Source organism: Helicoverpa zea, chromosome 31 (assembly GCF_022581195.2).
Source record: "Helicoverpa zea isolate HzStark_Cry1AcR chromosome 31, ilHelZeax1.1, whole genome shotgun sequence".
Classification (NCBI taxonomy): Eukaryota; Metazoa; Arthropoda; class Insecta; order Lepidoptera; family Noctuidae; genus Helicoverpa; species Helicoverpa zea.
In genome coordinates this window covers 4,337,413-4,356,695 of record NC_061482.1, presented here as the reverse complement: position 1 = coordinate 4,356,695, position 19,283 = coordinate 4,337,413, and the positions used below count along the sequence as shown (strand labels likewise).

The 19,283-nt window shown below is 35.4% G+C and overlaps 3 protein-coding genes across 5 annotated transcripts in view; 2 read left to right on the top strand and 1 right to left on the bottom strand.

The window, feature by feature from the left end:
• Positions 1-640: 640 nt before the first annotated feature.
• On the top strand, positions 641-12,847 carry LOC124644867. 3 transcript variants are annotated; one of them, XM_047184501.1, is made up of 10 exons: positions 669-775; positions 1,169-1,257; positions 1,364-1,489; positions 1,573-1,778; positions 1,905-2,240; positions 4,305-4,472; positions 6,433-6,699; positions 6,777-7,039; positions 7,124-7,321; positions 7,574-12,847. In XM_047184501.1, the coding sequence occupies exons 1-10, from the start codon at positions 769-771 to the stop codon at positions 11,929-11,931; spliced, it is 6,018 nt and encodes a 2,005-aa protein (XP_047040457.1). In that variant the 5' UTR covers positions 669-768; the 3' UTR covers positions 11,932-12,847. The 3 variants fall into 3 exon arrangements, with proteins under 3 accessions (XP_047040458.1, XP_047040457.1, XP_047040456.1); XM_047184500.1 differs by lacking the exon at positions 669-775 and adding an exon at positions 895-1,075; XM_047184502.1 differs by lacking the exon at positions 1,169-1,257 and having other exon boundaries at positions 641-775.
• Positions 12,848-17,346: 4,499 nt separating this feature from the next.
• Positions 17,347-18,238, bottom strand: LOC124645375 (prefoldin subunit 1). The gene has a single exon (XM_047185178.1). The coding sequence runs from the start codon at positions 18,153-18,155 to the stop codon at positions 17,769-17,771; it is 387 nt and encodes a 128-aa protein (XP_047041134.1). The 5' UTR covers positions 18,156-18,238; the 3' UTR covers positions 17,347-17,768.
• Positions 18,239-18,858: 620 nt separating this feature from the next.
• Positions 18,859-19,283, top strand: part of LOC124644845 (ras-specific guanine nucleotide-releasing factor RalGPS2) — a 32,284-nt gene continuing 31,859 nt past the window's right edge. Inside the window, exon 1 of the mRNA XM_047184453.1 lies at positions 18,859-18,955. The gene's annotated coding sequence lies outside the window, so the exon portion shown is untranslated. The remainder of the gene's footprint in view (positions 18,956-19,283) is intronic.

The window sequence follows — 19,283 nt, the reverse complement described above, 5'->3', positions numbered from 1 at the left end:
TATTTTGAGTCGCTATCAATATGTGTATGAACTTTGTCATGTAATTACTTTATTAAACATTTTTTTAGTATTAAACTCTCAAAAGAATTATTCTAAAGTTTACTATTCAAAAACTGTTTGAGAGAAAAAACGAAAGCCACACAAAACAATATAAAAAAGTGAACTAAAATGAAGATGACGAAAGGAGTTACCAAAACCCATTGACTTATATTCCTATCTCGATGCCAAAACCCCATTATTATTTACATATTAGGGTAAAGCAAAGTAAAGCTGTGAGTCTGGTATCATCTAACATGAAATGTATTTTTTTTGATTTCATAGAGGTCACATGTTATTACTTTAATTTATTATATTATTATAAAAACACTCTAAATTACTAAGTAACTAATTAATATTGTGATTAGCCTTTATTCACGTTATTCAAAACCATAAATTAAAAGTTTTGCTATGTTCCACGCACAAGAATAAAGCCAGTCCGTCATTAGTAGTTACCTACTTAGTTAAAGATATTTCTGATTTTTGTCAAAATAAGATTATGCTGCGCTATACATAATAAATAATTAGCGTTATTTGAAATCTTTTTCATGGTGTTGCAAGTTGGATTCCATTTTACAAAAGTCACACCGTACCCCGTTTGATCAGTCGATGCAGTTAGGTCACAGAGTAAAAGAAAAAACCAAACTTCCGTTAAAATTTAGAACGTTTTAGTTCTATTTAATAAAAAAAATGTATTATCTCTCGATTTGAATGTAATTAAAAACACAGAAAATGGAAGGTAAATAAAAACGTTTATAAAATAAGATTAAAGTTATAATACAGTCTTAAAAAAATCGAAAATTTAAGAGTGATTCACTTGTATGTATAACTTGTAAACTGTTATGGCGTTTGTGTCTCGATATACACAACGCATATTCGTATCTCTTCTTTACTGTTTAATTTAAAGTATTTTACTGATTAATAATTGTTGTTATAATATGCCATTAACTTAAATATGAAGTTTTTGTAATCATATAGTACCCAACAGTGAAAGCGTATCGTTTTTAGGTTATGTTTCCATCTTTCATTGGTATTTTAGGTGGGTTCACTGAGACGGGATATCCATTGCATGATTTTTTCGAAGACAGTCTCCCTAAAAGTGATGTCTGAATGAATTTCTCACGGTTTCTAGATATTCAGTCATGGTGGGAAGTGCCCAGCATCGCGTACTTTTGTTCTTTATTCAGAACTGCATTCAACCTTTTGGATTTTGACATTGAAGTAAGTAGCTACGATTTGGTTGATGGAATCCAGCTGCATATCATTGTTCGTAGGTGCTGGTGCGATTTGAAGTGATCCGCGTTCAAAACTAATTTTTGTTTTTCAGGAACTAGAAGAAGCTCTATTAACTGATGGCACGGAAGAGTCCGCCAGTTCTCTCTTGACTGAGTTAATAGTTCGTCTTTTGAATGGCTGTTTGGGCAACAATGACATCTCTGCCTTTAATTATCAGGTTTGTTTAATACAACATCAGGAACATTTGTTTATTTGCATCCTCCTAACTGTTGAATCATATATTGTTTTTGTTATTTTCAGATGTACCTAAGGCGATTATTTAGAAGAAAATGTACGGATACAGGGAGATATAACCCATTCAACACAGACATTGATTTCCAGTTTTTGCCCTTGCGTACCAAAGTAGAGATCTTATATGCTCTATGTGACTTCCGACTCGATGCAGATGATGTTTTTGATTTGTTTAAAAACCTTGAAGCTGAAAGCTTGAGAGTCGAGCCACTTGGGTAAGTTTGATTGCAAAACATACAAACAATAGTTCAGTTTGTTACAATTAATAATTTTTTTGAACACTTTGTGCAAAGCAAAATAAATACCAACCATTAAATATAATATCATTATTTTATTTGCAGTTGGGATGACAATTATTCGGCGTATTGGTATTTCTATGGCACTAGATTATACAGAGAAGACATAATAAAAAAACCAAAAGGTAAAAATAAGAAGAAAAAGAATAAAGAAAATAAGAAGCGAGGCTGGTTTTATGGTGATGATTGGCTCGATGACGAGGACACAGAGCGAGTGTGGCAAGTGGTTTGTTTTACTGAGGAAGATTGGACCCACCTGACAGAGAAGTTCAGCAAGGCGACTAGCAAAGTTGAGAAGGAACTGTACCGCTCCTTATCACAGAACTTCTTGCCTGAAATACCGAGGCTCTTTCAGGAGAAGGAACGGCTACAACGGAAACGGTAAGTTTATTTTATTACTATAACTTACACGTAAGTCTGTGGTTCATTGTTTTTATGTTTTTTAATTTGTAACAAATATACTAAATACCTAATTGTGCAATACCTACAGTCATAAAAAATAATACAATACAGAAAATTAAGTTCACTGCTGTTGTAACTGTTACATGAAATGATTTCATTGCTAATCAAAATAAAAGTGAATAATTATTCATGAAATAAACTCACTATTACTCAATTAATAAAAAAAATTAATACATATATTTTTATAACAATAAAAATTTTTTGGTTGTTTACTGGCAAAGTACATACATAAAGAAATATTTTTTTAAAAATATTTATCAATAAGATTAATAAAGTGTAATAATAACTAGAAAATAGCCATTTTATAAAACACTGCAATTGACTAAAATGGTAATTACATGACAGGCATATTAGTGATTTAAAATCGAAATTGGAACTCTTAAAAGAAAAATTGATTTCAATTCAGAGACAGAATTCCAAAATAGATTTGTGCTGATCTTTCTAAATTTTCAAGTTGTGCTTACACTAATATTTTCATACATAACAGCTGTGCGATTAAGTTAACTCTATAAAAAAAATCTTTCCTATTTCGTCAGTTACATATGTATATTACAATGGCTGTGCTATGTATTTTTTTGGATGTAAATCATATATATTTTCATCAGTTTAATAAGCGCATCAGTCGAAACGCTGGTGACGAAATCTATGAAATAAATATTGCTTTGCAACCTGCTGTGCAACTTTGTGCTAAATATGGCTGCGGCGCTCGAGCTAAATAGAATTTGAATAAATAATACCCGCAATAGCGCGCGAGATGCAATACACCAACATAGACTAGTCTAACATTACATTGTAGCAACTACAAAATATAAATTAAGCTCTAAGAACAGTTCTTTAAAAATAAAGTTATTTTTTTAACAACAATAAAAGCATCATTTAACTGTTTCAATACACAATGAATCTAGTAAATGTGTAACATAATAGCGGAACTTCATAAGTTCCGACTAGATTGTTTATAAAACTTCGTAAGAGTAACAACAAGCTACGTTAAAATACTTTATTGCTATTGCTTATAGGGTCCTTTAAATTAACTATGTACATTTACCAAAACACTATACTAGTATCGAGTTGTAGGAAAGCTACCGCGAATGAAACGTATTGCATTAGCTGGCCACTAAAGCCGTTACACGGAACAGACGCAGTTGCAACTTCCTAATCACATTTGCGGTACTCCTTGGCGAGATAAACTTAGTTGTTGCGATGTTTGTCGTCAATTCGATTAGCTCCATTAATAATCAAGCTCTACCCCACTTAGGTCGTCCTAGATTCCGAGAACTTACTGACCCGCAGACCTAACTAACTCGACATGAAGTAATTCATCATTAGAAATCAATACTACTGTATTTATAGACTTGGTCGAACTTAATTATTTATGCAAAACAAGGAGACAGTAATATTACTTGAATATGATGCATCGCTCATATCGATCGCTCTGAAAGGGGGTCGCGTCTAAATAAAGCTGGCTTCTTTTTCACGCGGTTGACGCCAATGCTGATCTTTTTAAGTCAATGTTTTGGTCAGCCTAAGGGTCAATTCCCACTGAAAGAGCAGCGGCCGTAAGAGCACGGAAAATGTAAGAGCGCGGCGCGGTGCGGCGCCGCGCGGCCCGCCGCGCTCGCGCTCAATCCCTTGCAATTACGGCCGCTGCCGGCCGCTGCCGGCCGCTGCTCTTTCAGTGGGAATTGACCCTAAGAGCTGATTAAGGTTGCTGATTTCTTGAGGCGAATAGGCGGAAAAATATTATTTAGTATAACAAAAACATGTAAATTTTATTGCTTCGCGACTTATGTAGTTCTGTCTTGCATTGGGATCAGATGTTTTTAGAGCTGAAAAAGTATTCATGTGCATATTACTCTATATTTCTATTATTCATGTGTATTATTATTAAAATATACGTAATGTAAGTTTATATCAATAGCCCAAACTCTGCGCTTTTAATTTTACGGTAATTGTATGCTAATTTAGAATGTATGTACTTTAAAGGTTGTTAGAGCTAGCGCCTAGAAGAACATCGAGTCGTGTTTTGCAAAAAATTAAACAAAAGGAGGAAGAAACAAAACAAACTCCGCATGACGTCAAGGAAGAGGAGGAAAGGAAAGAAACACCTGATCTTGCGCGGGAGAATCGAGCGAAGCGGAGGAATTTGTTGAGGTACGCTATCATTATGAAATCGTAATGGACATGTTTATAAAATTGTACGTGGATGAACTGCACCGCAATAGGTCGCAAGTCGGATCGTATCCTCGACTGCTGTAAGAGCGCAAAGAGATTCTAATAACTTATTTCAACTATTTACAGGATAACTTATTACATATTTCTATACTCTATTGGGGTAGTTACTTATAATAAGATAAATAATCATGACATTCTTTTAATGCAGTCAAAAAATAAGAAAATGAAATTGAGAGATGAAAATCAATATAAATAAAAGAATAACAATAACTTAATCAATTGTATAATTTGAAAGTAGGTACTTCATTGATTTAAAAAAAGAAAAATTAAATTTAAGAAAAAGTTCGATTGTTAATAAAAGTTAACTATTCATGCGTTTTCGCTCGCTTGCTGTGTGGGCGCGTGGAAAACCTTATATATCTATCTGTATAGGAGGTTTCTCAACTGTGATTATTCAACTTGTGTATCTACTAAAAGGCAGATCCTTTTCAGTTTGGTCTTTGAGATTTCTCATACATGCGGTTTTTTTAGTTCAATCTTTCAAGTTATTTTTGTTGAAATATTTTTAGTCGTCTGTTTTGCTGCAACCAAATCGATTTAGTCTGGACGAAAAGCATTCTATTTAAAGTGTAAGGTTAACAAAGCTAGTCATCTGCATTGCGACCCTACGAATTTTTAGTTTGGGTATTAATATAAAAAATACATAGTGTTGTTTTATTGATATGATAATGAAAAATAAAACACCATTTTGAAATCCTCATGATTGTCGTAATCCGTTCGGCTGTTTCCAAGATATGAGGTAATGAAAAGACAAGCGTAACCCTTCTTGGCAGTCGAGTAAAAACCACTCGAGATTAAACATGGACTTTTCCGAATAGTCATTTAAAGCAAATTGACGTTATGACCTGATCGTCAGCTAGTGATGTATGTGGATGCGTGGATTGGATTTGTTTGCGTGGCTCCCGTAAAGCAAGATCCCATACAACGGCAACCAAAGGCTGTCGTGGGAATCCAGAATCTCCCCGAAATAATCTTCCCCGAAGAAATCCCCGAAGTAATATTTTTCATCAAAGCGGAGAGGAGAGGTGGAAACCAAGGCGGGAAAACAATTGAAGGATCCAAACATGCTGCTACGCCCCGCTATTCCAAGACGCAGTTTTGTGTTTCGCGATTACATCACTCCACGAAGATCGTGGATTAAAGACCACTTGTACATATAGAGTCGAAAAGTAGGAGCCTAGACATAACACGAAATTTAAATAGTTTGTGGCTCGCGTGCCGAGTCAGCATCTCGACATGTCTCAAAGCAGTTTTGGCCGAATGGTGTCGTGTTCCGGCGATTCCGACTATTCCGAGGGAGGTCACGCGACCCGCAAGCTGTGCAACACGAGACACTCGTGTTAACAGATAGATTTAAATTGTTGTTTAAAAATTATTTCACTGTTGTGTAGCTACACTTGCTGAGTAATATAGGGTATATTTTATCCGGGTACGGGCCGGATTACCCACGAGTTCTGGGCTGGAGCGAACTCGGCATTAACATGAATGACGCACCAAAGCACCTTGGATTTGCAGACGATATTGTAGTCATGGCGGATTTGAGTAAACCTAGCTAGCAGACCAGGTGGATGATGGGGCAGAACAATTCTTGAGAGGAGACCACGACCGACCCTGAAGAAGTAGCGTGGGCAGATCAAGCGAAGTGGCGAAGCTTCGGGGAGGCCTTCGTCCAGCAGTTAACGTCTTTCGGCTGAAACGACGATTCATAAAATATATGTAAAATAAGCACCTTTACGCTTGAAATGCTACGTTCTGCCTAATTCAGGAAAATTACGCGTCAGCACTTTTTAGAATTTAGGAACTTTAGAATTCTGATTGTAACTTTTCCATTAAGATGACTGCCATGTTAGCATGTTCTAACGAAAAACATTTGTTCCAGATCAAAATCGGTATCGTCGGATTCTTCTGACAGTTCGTCGAGCACAAAAGAAGAGATGCCACAGAAGGTAACGAAGTCGTCGAAAAGCCATGACAAGCGGTCAAACAACTCGTCTGCCACACATAAAGGCGAACCTCCACCAGAGCCGCTCATAAAAACTGGAAGAAAAACTAACAACTCCCTGGCTTCCGCTACAGGACAGATTGTAATACCTGACAATGACGAACCCGTTAGCAGTACAAGAAAGAAACTCAAGACATCACAAATGTACGTCTATTTCTTGACACGTTTGTACATTGCTTCAATTAGATTGTTCTTTCTAATAAAATATAACCATTTTACAGATTTAGTCAAACAGACGAAGATATCCAGACTGACATGTATAAAGTTCTGAAACAATTGACGACTCATGACGACGCCTGGCCTTTTATGGACCCCGTGGAAGAAGAATATGCGCCTAACTATTACGCGGTTATTCGCCGACCAATGGATTTGCGTAAAATGGAGGAACGCCTCGATAGCGGCTATTACACAGACTTTTCTATGTTCAAGGCTGATTTTAAGCTTATTGTCAACAATTGTCGCCTGTATAATGGCCAAGATAATGGTTTGTAATAATTTCAATGAGATATAAAACGCTTAGATCGAAATAACGAACAATGAATCCTAACATTATTTAATTCCCTTTCAGAATACACTGTGATGGTAGATAATTTACAAACTGCATTTGATCGACTGACTGAAAAGTACATACATAGACTTTCATCATCTGATGAAGAAATTGCGGTCGAATATCAGTTACCAACTCCATCAAGAAAACACAAACTAAAATCGAATGAATCTCCAAGTCATCATAAGAGAAAAAAACGAAAGTCTCAATCGGAAGGAGGTATGCTGTTTTTACGTATACATTCACACTAGTATCTACAAATAGCTATATTTTTGCTGATAGGCACGCTTCTGACCACTATGTTTCTTGATCGAAGAACGAGAATGTCTGTCTCCAAATAATCTTCGTGTTCATGGTTAAAGGCTTAAAACGTAATTTCCGTTCAACTGATTACCAGATTTACTAAAATAGATGTCTTGAACACCTCTCCTGTAGATGTACACATTTTTATAGTGTTAATTCTATTTCCAGGAGAACCGAAATCCAGTTCATCAGATATAGTACAAGAAGAGAAACCTGAAGAGGAAGTCACTGAACCAGAGACAAAGAAAGTCAAAGAATCTCATAAAAATAAACAAAGTAAGGGCAAGAAGAAACGCAAAGGACATCATCGGCATGGCAAACATTCCAAAAATCATAGGAAAGATTCTCATAAATCTGATCACTCAGATTCGAAAACGAGGCACAGCAAGAAACAGAAACATGGTAAAAACAAGGACAAGGATGGTAAGAAGTCCAAACAGAAGAAGAAAAAGAGCAAACATCACGAGCCTGAAGCTAGCGAATCTATGAAACGTAGCGCCTCCCAGGAGTCGTTAGAGAGTTCCAACAGAAGCAGGAGCGCCAGCCCATTGCCATCCATTCACACGCCATCACCTTCACCCACGGAACTGGATCAATCAGAACCCCCAGATCAACTGAATGATCCAGATTTCGTCAAAGATAAATACGATAAAATAAAAGAAAGAAGACGACATGCCGCTAAAGATGCATGGGAATCACTTTTTGATTACAAACAAAAAACTGTTGACAAACAAAAACAAAATCTTCATATACCTGAAAAAGAAAAGAATCAAAAGCTAAGAGAAACAATTGAAAAACTAAAAGCAAAAAGTGAAAAGTATAAAGAGGGATCACTGTTCAATACTTTGTTCTCTTCGAGTCAAAGTAATTTGGAAATGTCTGAATCAAGTAATACAAACGATTTTACTATCAAAGATTCTGAAGATGAATCGATTGAAAATCAAAAGACAAAAACAGCGCCTAAAAAGGGTTGTAAGAAAAATTCAGCCAAAAACGAGTCTGCCTCTGAGGCATTGGAGCAAGCTGTGAAAGACATTAGCAAATGGCTCGATGATGCTCCCAAGGGATCTAATGTGAGTTCGCCTTGCGACAGTCCGGCTCAAACCATTTCTACAGAAGAACACGATAACAGTCGCCTAGACGATGAACTTTCTCAAGGAGAGAAGCCTCTGCTTACCAGAAAAGAATTGTCTAGAAAACGACCTTCATCACGTGAGCCTAAGCTGCTGAAGAGAAGAGAAATTCAAAGAACTATCGAAAGATTACAGCCTGGAAAAAGTAAAGGTAATCTACTCACTAATTTGAGTAATAAAAACACAGAGAAAACAGAGGATGTTCAGCCAGTGGGTCCTCAGAACAAAGTACGCGATGCTCAAAAACCAGAGGAGTCTAGCCCTAAACTCAGTCTCGGCTCCGTCTTACCAGCTGTGGAGTTCGCGCTAGGCAATGATCATAACTTCGGGAACAGTGAAGAAAATAAAAGTGAGGAGCAAAAAGAAAATATTAAAACCACGGAAATTCAAAAAGAGGAGAAAACTGAACAAGCTGCCACAGATAAAAAACCAGAGGAAGTTGCTGTCCAGCCAAACAAAAAGGATGCTGAAGTGGAAACTGAACCACAGATTATTACTAAGCCGAATCAAGAGAAGGCTACTCCCAACCTGAGCGCGTGGTTCAAAGCTTTTGGTGCCCCTAAAAGTACTGGCCCTACTACAGCTAAAAAGAAACCTGATGAAGTTGATTCTGAAGAAAAAGCACCTGAACCTGTGAGCACAGAAGCTAAAGTTAGCAGTCCTAAGAATCCACCTAAATATGACTCTCCTACAGGGCCCGATACACCTAACCCTGAAGGTGGGGATAGTCCATTACCGGTGAGCAATACGCCGAGGCAAAGAAGAACTAGCACTGGCAGTTCCGTGTCGGAGAGATCATCATTCAGTCAAGATCTAGATTCGCCGCGACATCAAATGTCGCATACATCTCCACTGTTGCGCTCGCCAGCGTCTCCGAGGACGGATGATTTCCAAAAGATTACATATCCTATAATAAACGGCACTGTCAGGGCTGGATTTTATCAAGATACAACATCTATTAAAAGTAGTCCCGAGAAGAGCTGCAGTCCGCGCGAGGCACCACAGTCTCCATATTCACCTTATTCTCAACATGTTTATGCCTCAAACAATATAACGGGGCCTGCAACGCCCAACTATTTCGTAGATCACAACAAGAGCCCGCTTCCCGCCTATAATCAGAATCCGCCGCCATATTTTGACAATGCAAAAACTCCTGCAGCAAATAAAACTACTCGGGAAGATTTCACCCCGTTGCCTCAAGACTCATATCAACAAAGTCAGTATACAGGTCCATTTTCGCCAGCTTATACGCCGTACTCACAAAACTCAGCAAATTATCCACAAGGTCAGAATCCGCCTCAAACTTCAATACCAAACAGTTCTGCTTCTACCAATCCGACGCAAATGATGGCTGAACTCAAAACTGCTCTGTTTCCTGTTAAAAAACGGACTTACAATGAACCTGAGCATGCTTCGATTCCGATACTGAAAGATAACAAGGAAGCTCCAAGCGCAGCACCTAAAGCTGATTATCAGAAAATGTCATCGTCGCTACATTCAATGGCGCCGACGTCAGTAGACGATATAGCTTTGGCGTTAAGTGAAAAGTCCGAACTTGCCAAAATGAACTCGCTACGTGAGAAAGCTTCCATGGAATATACCAATGAAAGCAGGGATGTCAAATATGAAATGAATGAATCAATACAAAACAACAAAAGTACTGTTAATGCCGACATGGAGAAGCCAATTTGCATTATGAAGAAAGATAATGTTGATATGGTTAATATGGGCTATTTAAATCCAGAAATTGATCGAAGAAGTAATAACGAAACACATGCTCACGAAGTTGATTATTTGCCACGAGACATATCTAAATCGAATATTAACTCACAGCAAAAGAGTTATGATGTCGACACTATTGCTATGAATTTGGGATTGAACAGCCAACATCTACAAAAGAGTATGTCTAAGGCGAACATGAATTCAGGCAACATACCGCCGGCTCACAGTCAACCTCATAATGATATGAGCTTGAATCAGAATATTATTCACGCACATCACAACCAATATGAAAGTATTACAAGCGGTCAAAACGTAAGTAACTTTTCAATAAGCGACATAGACCTGGCTAACAAGAAATTGTATTCTTGTAATACTACCCCTTCATCAACGGCACTGGATTATGGAAATTGGAAAATGGGTAATCACATGCGCAAACAAGACTTATTACCTTCCGATTACTCCACGCCTTATAGTGCTAACAATGTTGAAAAATTGAAGAATGAAATGAGCGCAATAAGTGCTAATACAATCGCTTACAACAAAAGTCTTCAGCATCAACAGTACAATTCATATAATGTTGCCAGACCGACGTTACAGCGAGCTCAGGAGCTGCAGCAGAATCTTCCAGGTGAATTAAGAATACCCAACCCAAGAGGTCTTCTTAAGAATGATCACATGACTACTACTTCCTCAATAAGTGATACTGATGTAATTGCCAAAAATATAGACACACTTGCCAAATCTCAAAAAACTGATAAACATGTACAAAATCATCCATTAGTAAGTTCAAACTTATATAAAACACCGTATAGTAATCCGACTTCGCTTCCAATAGATACTTTACGCAACTTACCCAATATTCCGCAAATGCTGGAACGATACACCAACGACGAGAGGTATTTGTCCAGCTTTGCCAGTAGCCAAGCAGCTTCGCTATATCACGATAAATCATTTCAAATGGCGCAAATGTTTAACAAAAGCATTTCTTCGGAAATACATCCTGTCAGCACATCCGTCAGTATTTATTCTCAGCCATCCATGTCTATGAGTAAGGATAACAGTATTTATAAGACAACCAGTGCAGCAACTTCACAAGTAGACATGAAGGCGAAGAATAAAAGAAAGAGAACATCTGACGCTAAACAAACCACTCAGATCAGTCAAGCATACCACCCCAGCTCATGCGGCACCGATGTCTTGTCTTCTGTCAAATCTAGTATGATGCCTGGCAATGCATTCAATTTCGGAACTTCAACAAACATGGCTCTGAGTAGCGGACTGTACGGAGATAATGGCAGCTTTACAATAGAGGATTTCCGCAACAGCACCGCTAATCAGCTTATGGCAGCCAACTACATGGTTGCAGCAGTTGCTCATCAGCAGCGTAATAATGCCGAAGCGAATGCAGAAAAATTGGTGAAACCAGCCCATCAGAACTCGACGCACACTGCAAGCACTTTCCCCTTCATTGGGCATTCGCAAGTGCGGGCTGGTTATCCCTTCGTTGGCACAGATCCCACATCGCCTTTATACCAGCAATATCTACAGCGTCATCAAGAAGAGTTGCTGCGGCAAACTGGTGCCCAGATCATGAGCTTGTATCCCGGAGGCTACCCTCCGACCCTCGGCGTCAGACAACCGTACGATATCAATCGACCCTCGTGGCTCTAAACACAAGTTGACCGAAGAATAGCTTCAGTACATGGAATCCTTAATAAATAATCATATTTGTGACTATTGTTATAGGAAATTGTAATTTATATTGTTTGTAGATTTAATGTAGAATTTTGTGAAGATATTTTATGATGATTTCTTATTTACATTATTGTAATGGCAATGTTTATTTTATATCATGACAAGTTAATCTTTAATATACTATTATTAAACTTATTTCATAATAGTATTGACATAGCCTGTGATGACTGGACGAGAGACTGCTTCTTGTAACGGTGTCAAGTAACGATATAGAGAAGTATCCCCATGTCTTACCGATATGTTGTTATTATTAACAGCCCGTAGTTGCCTAGGCTATTTCCTCAACGTTTATATGTTATCCATATGGAATAGAATGCGCTTTATTAGTACAATTATTGTATTGCCCATTCCATATATACTCAAATATATTTTATTGAATAGTAAAATGTTAAAATTTATAGTACATGATATCTATTATATTAAATGGTTATTAATTAAAAAAGAAGCAGTCTTTGCAATATCACTAGGTATTTTATACTCATATAAATAATATTTTAATGTTAACATTATTTAATAATATTAATTAATAACAATGCTTTTTAAGCTTTTTAGCTTTAATTTTACTGAACATTATTACCATTTTATAAGGTCACACGAAATAATATTTGTTATTATATAAATTTAAATTTTACGTTATATTACTTAATTTAGATTGTTGTGTAAATATTTCACTATTTTATTTACGATCAACGTTTCTTAGCAATTATAAGTTTTTTCGTTAAGATTTAATTTAGTTGATAAAATAAAATTCATGAACTTAGTATTAAAAAAAATCATATAAGAATTATTGAAAACAATTCTTCTTGTGTAAAAATAAAGATTTTGAAAATAATTGAAGTGTTGATAAAGATAACCTTCGTATTCTTTCTTTTCCCATTTTTTTAATTTTTCGTTACACACACTGCGTCATTACAAGGGCTGATGAACTTGTGGGCCGTCTTTGCACTTTGTAAGGTCTGCTGTTGTTATGCCGCAGCAAAACCTTCTCGAAGAAGTTTTATAGTTGCGATGAAGGCGTGAGAGGCCTTGAAATCATGGAGCGTGTGGTTCAGAGAAAGGAGGGAACTACTTCAAAGGGCTTGTTTGTGTAACATCGTAACCCGAAGGAAATTATTTAGATGCCTTCAGCATTATTTACAGGGCTACTTACTAGCTGTTTAAAATGTAGCCTTCTAACGGAAAATACTTTTTTGGGACAGTCCTGCAATTTTTGAATTTATTTGTTACACACATACATACATTCATCCATACAAATCTTTGGAAAGAAAGTACCCTGGATCTGATACTTACGTGATTGCTATATGACTAGGTACCAAAGATTATCAAAATCCATATAGTAGGTAATTGTAATGAATATAGACATTGTATTTATTTCCGTACATTAAATTGTGTTTATGTAAAAGAGTAACAAATACCCACACGTTGAAAGTATGGAGATGGTAGCTTTAAATAAAGTTAGTGATCGCCGAGGGCTGCAAATACCCCTTGCAGTTTCGCCAAGTCTCTCTGTCCGACCGTCCGCGGATAATCTCAGTGACCGTCGTTGTCATAAAAAAGTTGAAAGGTGGTTGGGCGAACCACTCAAGTTAGCCACAGGCCACAGCGCAAATTTTAGTTTGGAAGGTATCACAACCATATATGCCTGTGCCAAAGCTTATCGAATTCTGACGAGTTCAATCACTTTTGTATCTCAGCCATGATTACCTATCTGTGCCAATGGCCAATGTGCATCAAATTCTGTTTAGGAGTTCTCTGAAGTCGAATGGGTTTAACTCACAGACTCACTGAAAATATTTATATGGCACACCAAGGCCTAATTACGGTACGCTGTAATTTTTAACCGACTTCCCATTTATCCATTCCATGTTTCATGATCCAGATTACCATGAAATTCCGTTTTGATGCTAAATTGGTTTATCTAACGGTTTGCTACCCACTGACCCGAAGACTAATATCCTCTACAGGTACTCTATGCACAGCATATTGTTACGGTACGGTAAACACACCACAGCTGATTGTATATTGTATATGGAAGATATCACAGGTGTGTATCACAGGAGTGTCTCTAACGCCCAGTATGTTGCCATCGTTTTCTCAGGGATTCCATCATCAGATCCTGTTACAGTAGCTATTCGAAGATGGTAGGATGAAACCGTGGAACCAAGATCGAATTACGCGACTTGGAGTAATCGCGTAAAACATGCAGATGGAAACCTCCTCCTGTTTGGAAAGTCAGTAAAAAAACTATAAGCGCCTTTTACGGCTTGCGTACCTACTGCTATGCATGGTGATTCATACCGACTCCTACGTATTCTTTATTTGAAGATGCTTACCTCTGATTTGGAGTAAAAGGCTGATTTATTAGATGGATACCTACGCCATAATAAATACATACTTAATATTTACTCCTCAATACTTACTCCTTAATATTTTTTTGTAGGTACTTATCTATACTAGGGTCAGTTCGCCTGTTCGCGTCCATCGCCCAGTTCACGTCCATTTTGCCGATCTCCTTTTAAAAAACTTCGAAAACAAGATAATTAACACACCAATCAAACGAAAGATCATTACCGCTAATACGTTAATGTATAAGAGGCACGCACAGATAGACAAAAGTTCTGTGCGTCCAACCAATCCTTTTAGAAAAAATAATTAGTCTAGGCTCTTCAACAAGAAAGCGCAAACACACTGAATTTTAGATAAAAATTAGTGTGCAGCGGCGTGTTTGATGGTAAGTTTTATATTGTTTTATGTGAATTTTAGGATAGATCGCTATTTCTACAGTTTAATGGTGAATAAAGGTATAATGTTTTTTATGAATTTGGCAATGTTTTTTTTTTATATTTAACGAATAAAATAAGGTGGACGCGAATTACTACATCGAATTTTACAAAACTTCTACTTTGCGTCCACAACGGACTCGAACTAAAACTATCCTCTATAATAATAAATCAAATTGCGTCCACTGTTTGCGTTAAATACTTGCTTATAAAAAATAATTAAAACATAGGTACTGTTTAATATATTAAGATTAATCAGTACATTTTTTTATTTTTTTATAATTTCAAATTAAAAATCAACATTATCATCATTTAAAATTCACTTTAAAAATAAAAATAATTCTTCTCAACATTGGTTTAAATAACTTAAAATTAGGCAATTAATTTTGCAACTTAAAAAATAAACAGTAATCAGTTCTGTTAATTTTACCCTGAAATCACAGGGAAAGACCCGCGTTGATTATAGTAAGTTTTTGGCCATATTAAATTAACAAAACAATTTAACAATTTTGTCTAAACATACAACTAAAAGAATTGTTGAGTCAATAAATTATCAGACAAGGTAGCATATTCTTTGCATATTTTTTTTTATCGATTTATTCTTCTCTCGAATATCATTTAATGCTTTCTTTAAATCTTCTTCTGTGTATGTTGTCTTTTCCTTCTTTTTTCCTGTATCCGAAGAACTTATCTTAAATGAAATTACTTAATATATTAAGATTAAACAGTACATTTTTTATTAAGATATAAACGTGGTTATAATTTTTTTATTAAGATATATACGTGGTTATAATGAAATTATAATTAAATATTTAAATTATATATACAGGGTGGCCCATCCATAGGCGTCCAAAAGAAAAATTTAGAAGCTCTATGCTATGGGGTATCCAAATCACCCCCATGTATGTTCAGCGATTTTTTGTAGTTTAGGAGCTAGAATTGTTTTTATTTTTTTTCCGTAATTTTCATTTCAACATTGTTTTTTCTATTTTACCTTTTTTTCCTAACGTTTACAGATGATTTTTTGGTATTTATTCATCATGATAATAGCTAACACCTGAAAAAAGCAGTTTGGCTAAACATTCTAGAACTTACATAAAATTTTATCTGAAGTTCAAAATTACTGTTAGAGTTCAGTAGCCAAAAATGTTAAGGGCTTAAAAAATTTATAAGGGGTTTCTAAGCAGGTTTCTAATTTTGAACTTCAGATAAAATTTTATTTAAGTTCTAGAATGTTTAGCCAAACTGCTTTTTTTAAGGTGTTAGCTACTATCATGATGATTAATTACACAAAAAAACATCTGTGAACGTTAGGAAAAAAAAAAAAAAATAGGAAAAACAATGTTGAAATGAAAATTACGGAAAAAAATTAAAAACAATTCTAGCTCCTAAACTACAAAAAATCGCTGAACATACATGGGGGTGATTCGGATACCCCATAGCATAGAGCTTCAAAATTTTTATTTTGGACGCCTATGGATGGGCCACCCTGTATAATTAAATTATATTTAAATTATACACATACATTACATGTGGTGCTTACCTGTTAAAAATTGTGACACACCACTATTGTTTTAGCCAGGTGTTATCGTAATTATGATTGTGTTAACAATTGTTGGTAAGCCAATAAAAATAAATAAATAAAAAATAATTAAAATTAAATTATAATTTACTTATAACCACGTATATATCTTAATAAAAAAAATGTACTGTTTAATCTTATTTTAAGTTACTTAAACCAATGTTGAGAAGAATTATTTTTATTTTTTAAAGTGAATTTTAAATGATGATAATGTTGATTTTTAATAATTAAGTTTATTGTTAAATGAAGAAATTGATCAAATACAATCTTTCTTTATTAATTCTTAAAAATTTCACCCCTATATTCCTTTTCTAAGCTGCTGGACGCGAACTGGACCATGGGTGGACGCGATTTGGATTTTGTGGACGCAAACTGGGTAAAACGCCTAATTCTGAGGTTTACCTATTTAAATAGAAAACGAAAGATATTTCTAATACAACTGAAAGTTAATCTTAAAATAGAGTATATAATGAATACATTACACAAATTTGTCATAGAAATGAGTGCTGGGGCATTTTTATTATCGCCGTCAAACTTGCCAACTGCACTAAATGGACGCGAACAGGCGAAATGACCCTATACTTTTATGCAATTCTACACTGATTTAATGAAGAGAAAATTATTTTTGTTTGTTTTTACATTAAAAGTTCAGAAAGAAATAAGAGTACTGAACCGATTTGAAAGATTATGTCACTGTTGGAAAGCTACACTCTTCCCGAGTAACATAGGCTACACTTTATCCTGGTACAGGCAGTAGTTCCCACTGGAATTGATTAAATGGCTGGCAGAGCTAAGTATATTCTGTCCATTGTCCTTTAGTACCAAAATGTATATAAATTACACCAACAGGTAATTTCTTTTTCATTCAAACTCCAACACATGAAATATTGCTGGTATTTTTTTAATCATTTTAGACCCACACATCAAGTATGCTTGATTGATACACTACTAGCAAATAAAACAGAAATGTGAAGTATAAAAGTATTTATTGTTAATTAAAACTATTTTGGAAGAAACATTTAAAAAGCTTAATATTAACTCGAACAGTTTTATAAGCAGTCAACGGGCGCATTAATACATAACTATTAGGATATTAAAGGGTTTTTTGATAGTAATTTTATTTATTTAGAGATAAAAACGGATACAATATAAGAACACTCAAATAGTCATTAAGGTAAAAGCAACATTGTAGTCCACTACATTATCAATGGACACAAAATTATAGTCTTAGGGTGCCACCAGAGGACCAATCATGCAGTTCCGAGAGCTTAAAAATGAATTAATTAAAATTAAAATTGAGATGAATAAATTGGTTACAAAATGAATAATAATAAATTAATGAATACATAAGTATTTCAGTTCTAAAAATAACACAATTTAGAAATCTTTTTTTAGTTAGCTTTAGTGTCACTTTGCTCCTTCCTCTGTTGTACCATTTCTCTGATGTTGTCTTCACTCTCTTTGAGATTTTTCTCTAAATACTGTTTACTGTTCTCTAACTCTGATGTGCGGGTTGATAATTGAGCCTCTCGTGTCTTCAGGTTGCTCTTGACTTCATCTAAATTAGTGAGAAGGAACATTCTGCCAACGGATTCATAAGTTTTAGTATCAGGTGGGAATGTACTGATCTCTCGTTGAGTAATATCTACATGTGCCAGGACTCGCTTTAGCACATCGATTTGAGAGTCTATGACCTGAATTTTTTCGCTGGTCTCCACCATTTTAAGTTGCAATTCAATAAATGCTTTCTTCAGTTCCAAATCCACTGGTTTAGCCATTTTTGTATTAAAGTTTTATGTCTTCTTCACTATGATGGCGAATGAAGTCACGAATTTACAGATCTAAGAGGTTAGTCATCTGTCAAAAAAAAATAATGTCAACTAACCAGAGACTACTTGTACTAGCTAGGTACTAAACATAGAACCAATATCTGATAGGTATCATACTCAGTAAAAGATCTTTGATTAATGAAACTCTCTAAATAAAGCCTGGGAATACATATGGCCGAAGCTTGCACACTTCCTCTAGCATGTGCCAGAACAACTGTTATGTGCAACAAGTCCAGAACAGTTTGCAAGTAGCTAAGCTACTTATATACCCAACAGCCAAACTTGCACATTTTGGGTACTTATATTTTCCATTGGTTTCTTGGTGCCCCTAAGTCTTGCACATGTTAAGTTCGTGAATTTCAAGCTTTCAGCTGTGAGTTGATCGATTAGTCAATCATCCAAACAACTTCTCTGTGAGTTGATCGATTAGTCAATCATCTAGACAACTTCTTACTCCAATCAACAGGATACTGACAATATTTAATGCCCCATTCGCAGCTGTCTGCAATTATTTTGTGATTCACGTATTTTTAAACCATTTTAAACATGTTTCAAATATAAATATAATTGCCTGTTCTCCCGTAGACATAATAAAATTGCAAATTATTAGAATAATTAAAAAATATTTTTTTTACCCTTGTAACACCGCATTATAAATTGTGGTGAAGTCTTTCTTCATTTTAATCAAGTGCAAATTATTTAATTTCTACGTAGCTTATTTTATATGTTATTCACCCTTTAATGCAATGGTAAGTAGTGTTATGTGCCTAGAAATCCATTAGAAATGTATAGCCCCTTTCACGACGAAGCAATTGCCAGGAATCTTATAAAGGTCAGACATCAGTATATGGGATGCTAATTTAATAATAAATTGTCAATTTATTATTTACATTTCACTGCTAAATGAGTATTTTAGTTTTAATGAATATTAAGGATCCCGGCACCGCAACGTCCATTAACAATTTCCCATAATGTGTACTTAGAAATTATATTTTGTTATCACACTAAAATTATTATTTGTTTGTTGATAATTATTAATGATGTACTTTTGTTTAATGATTTCTGATGAAAATTAGA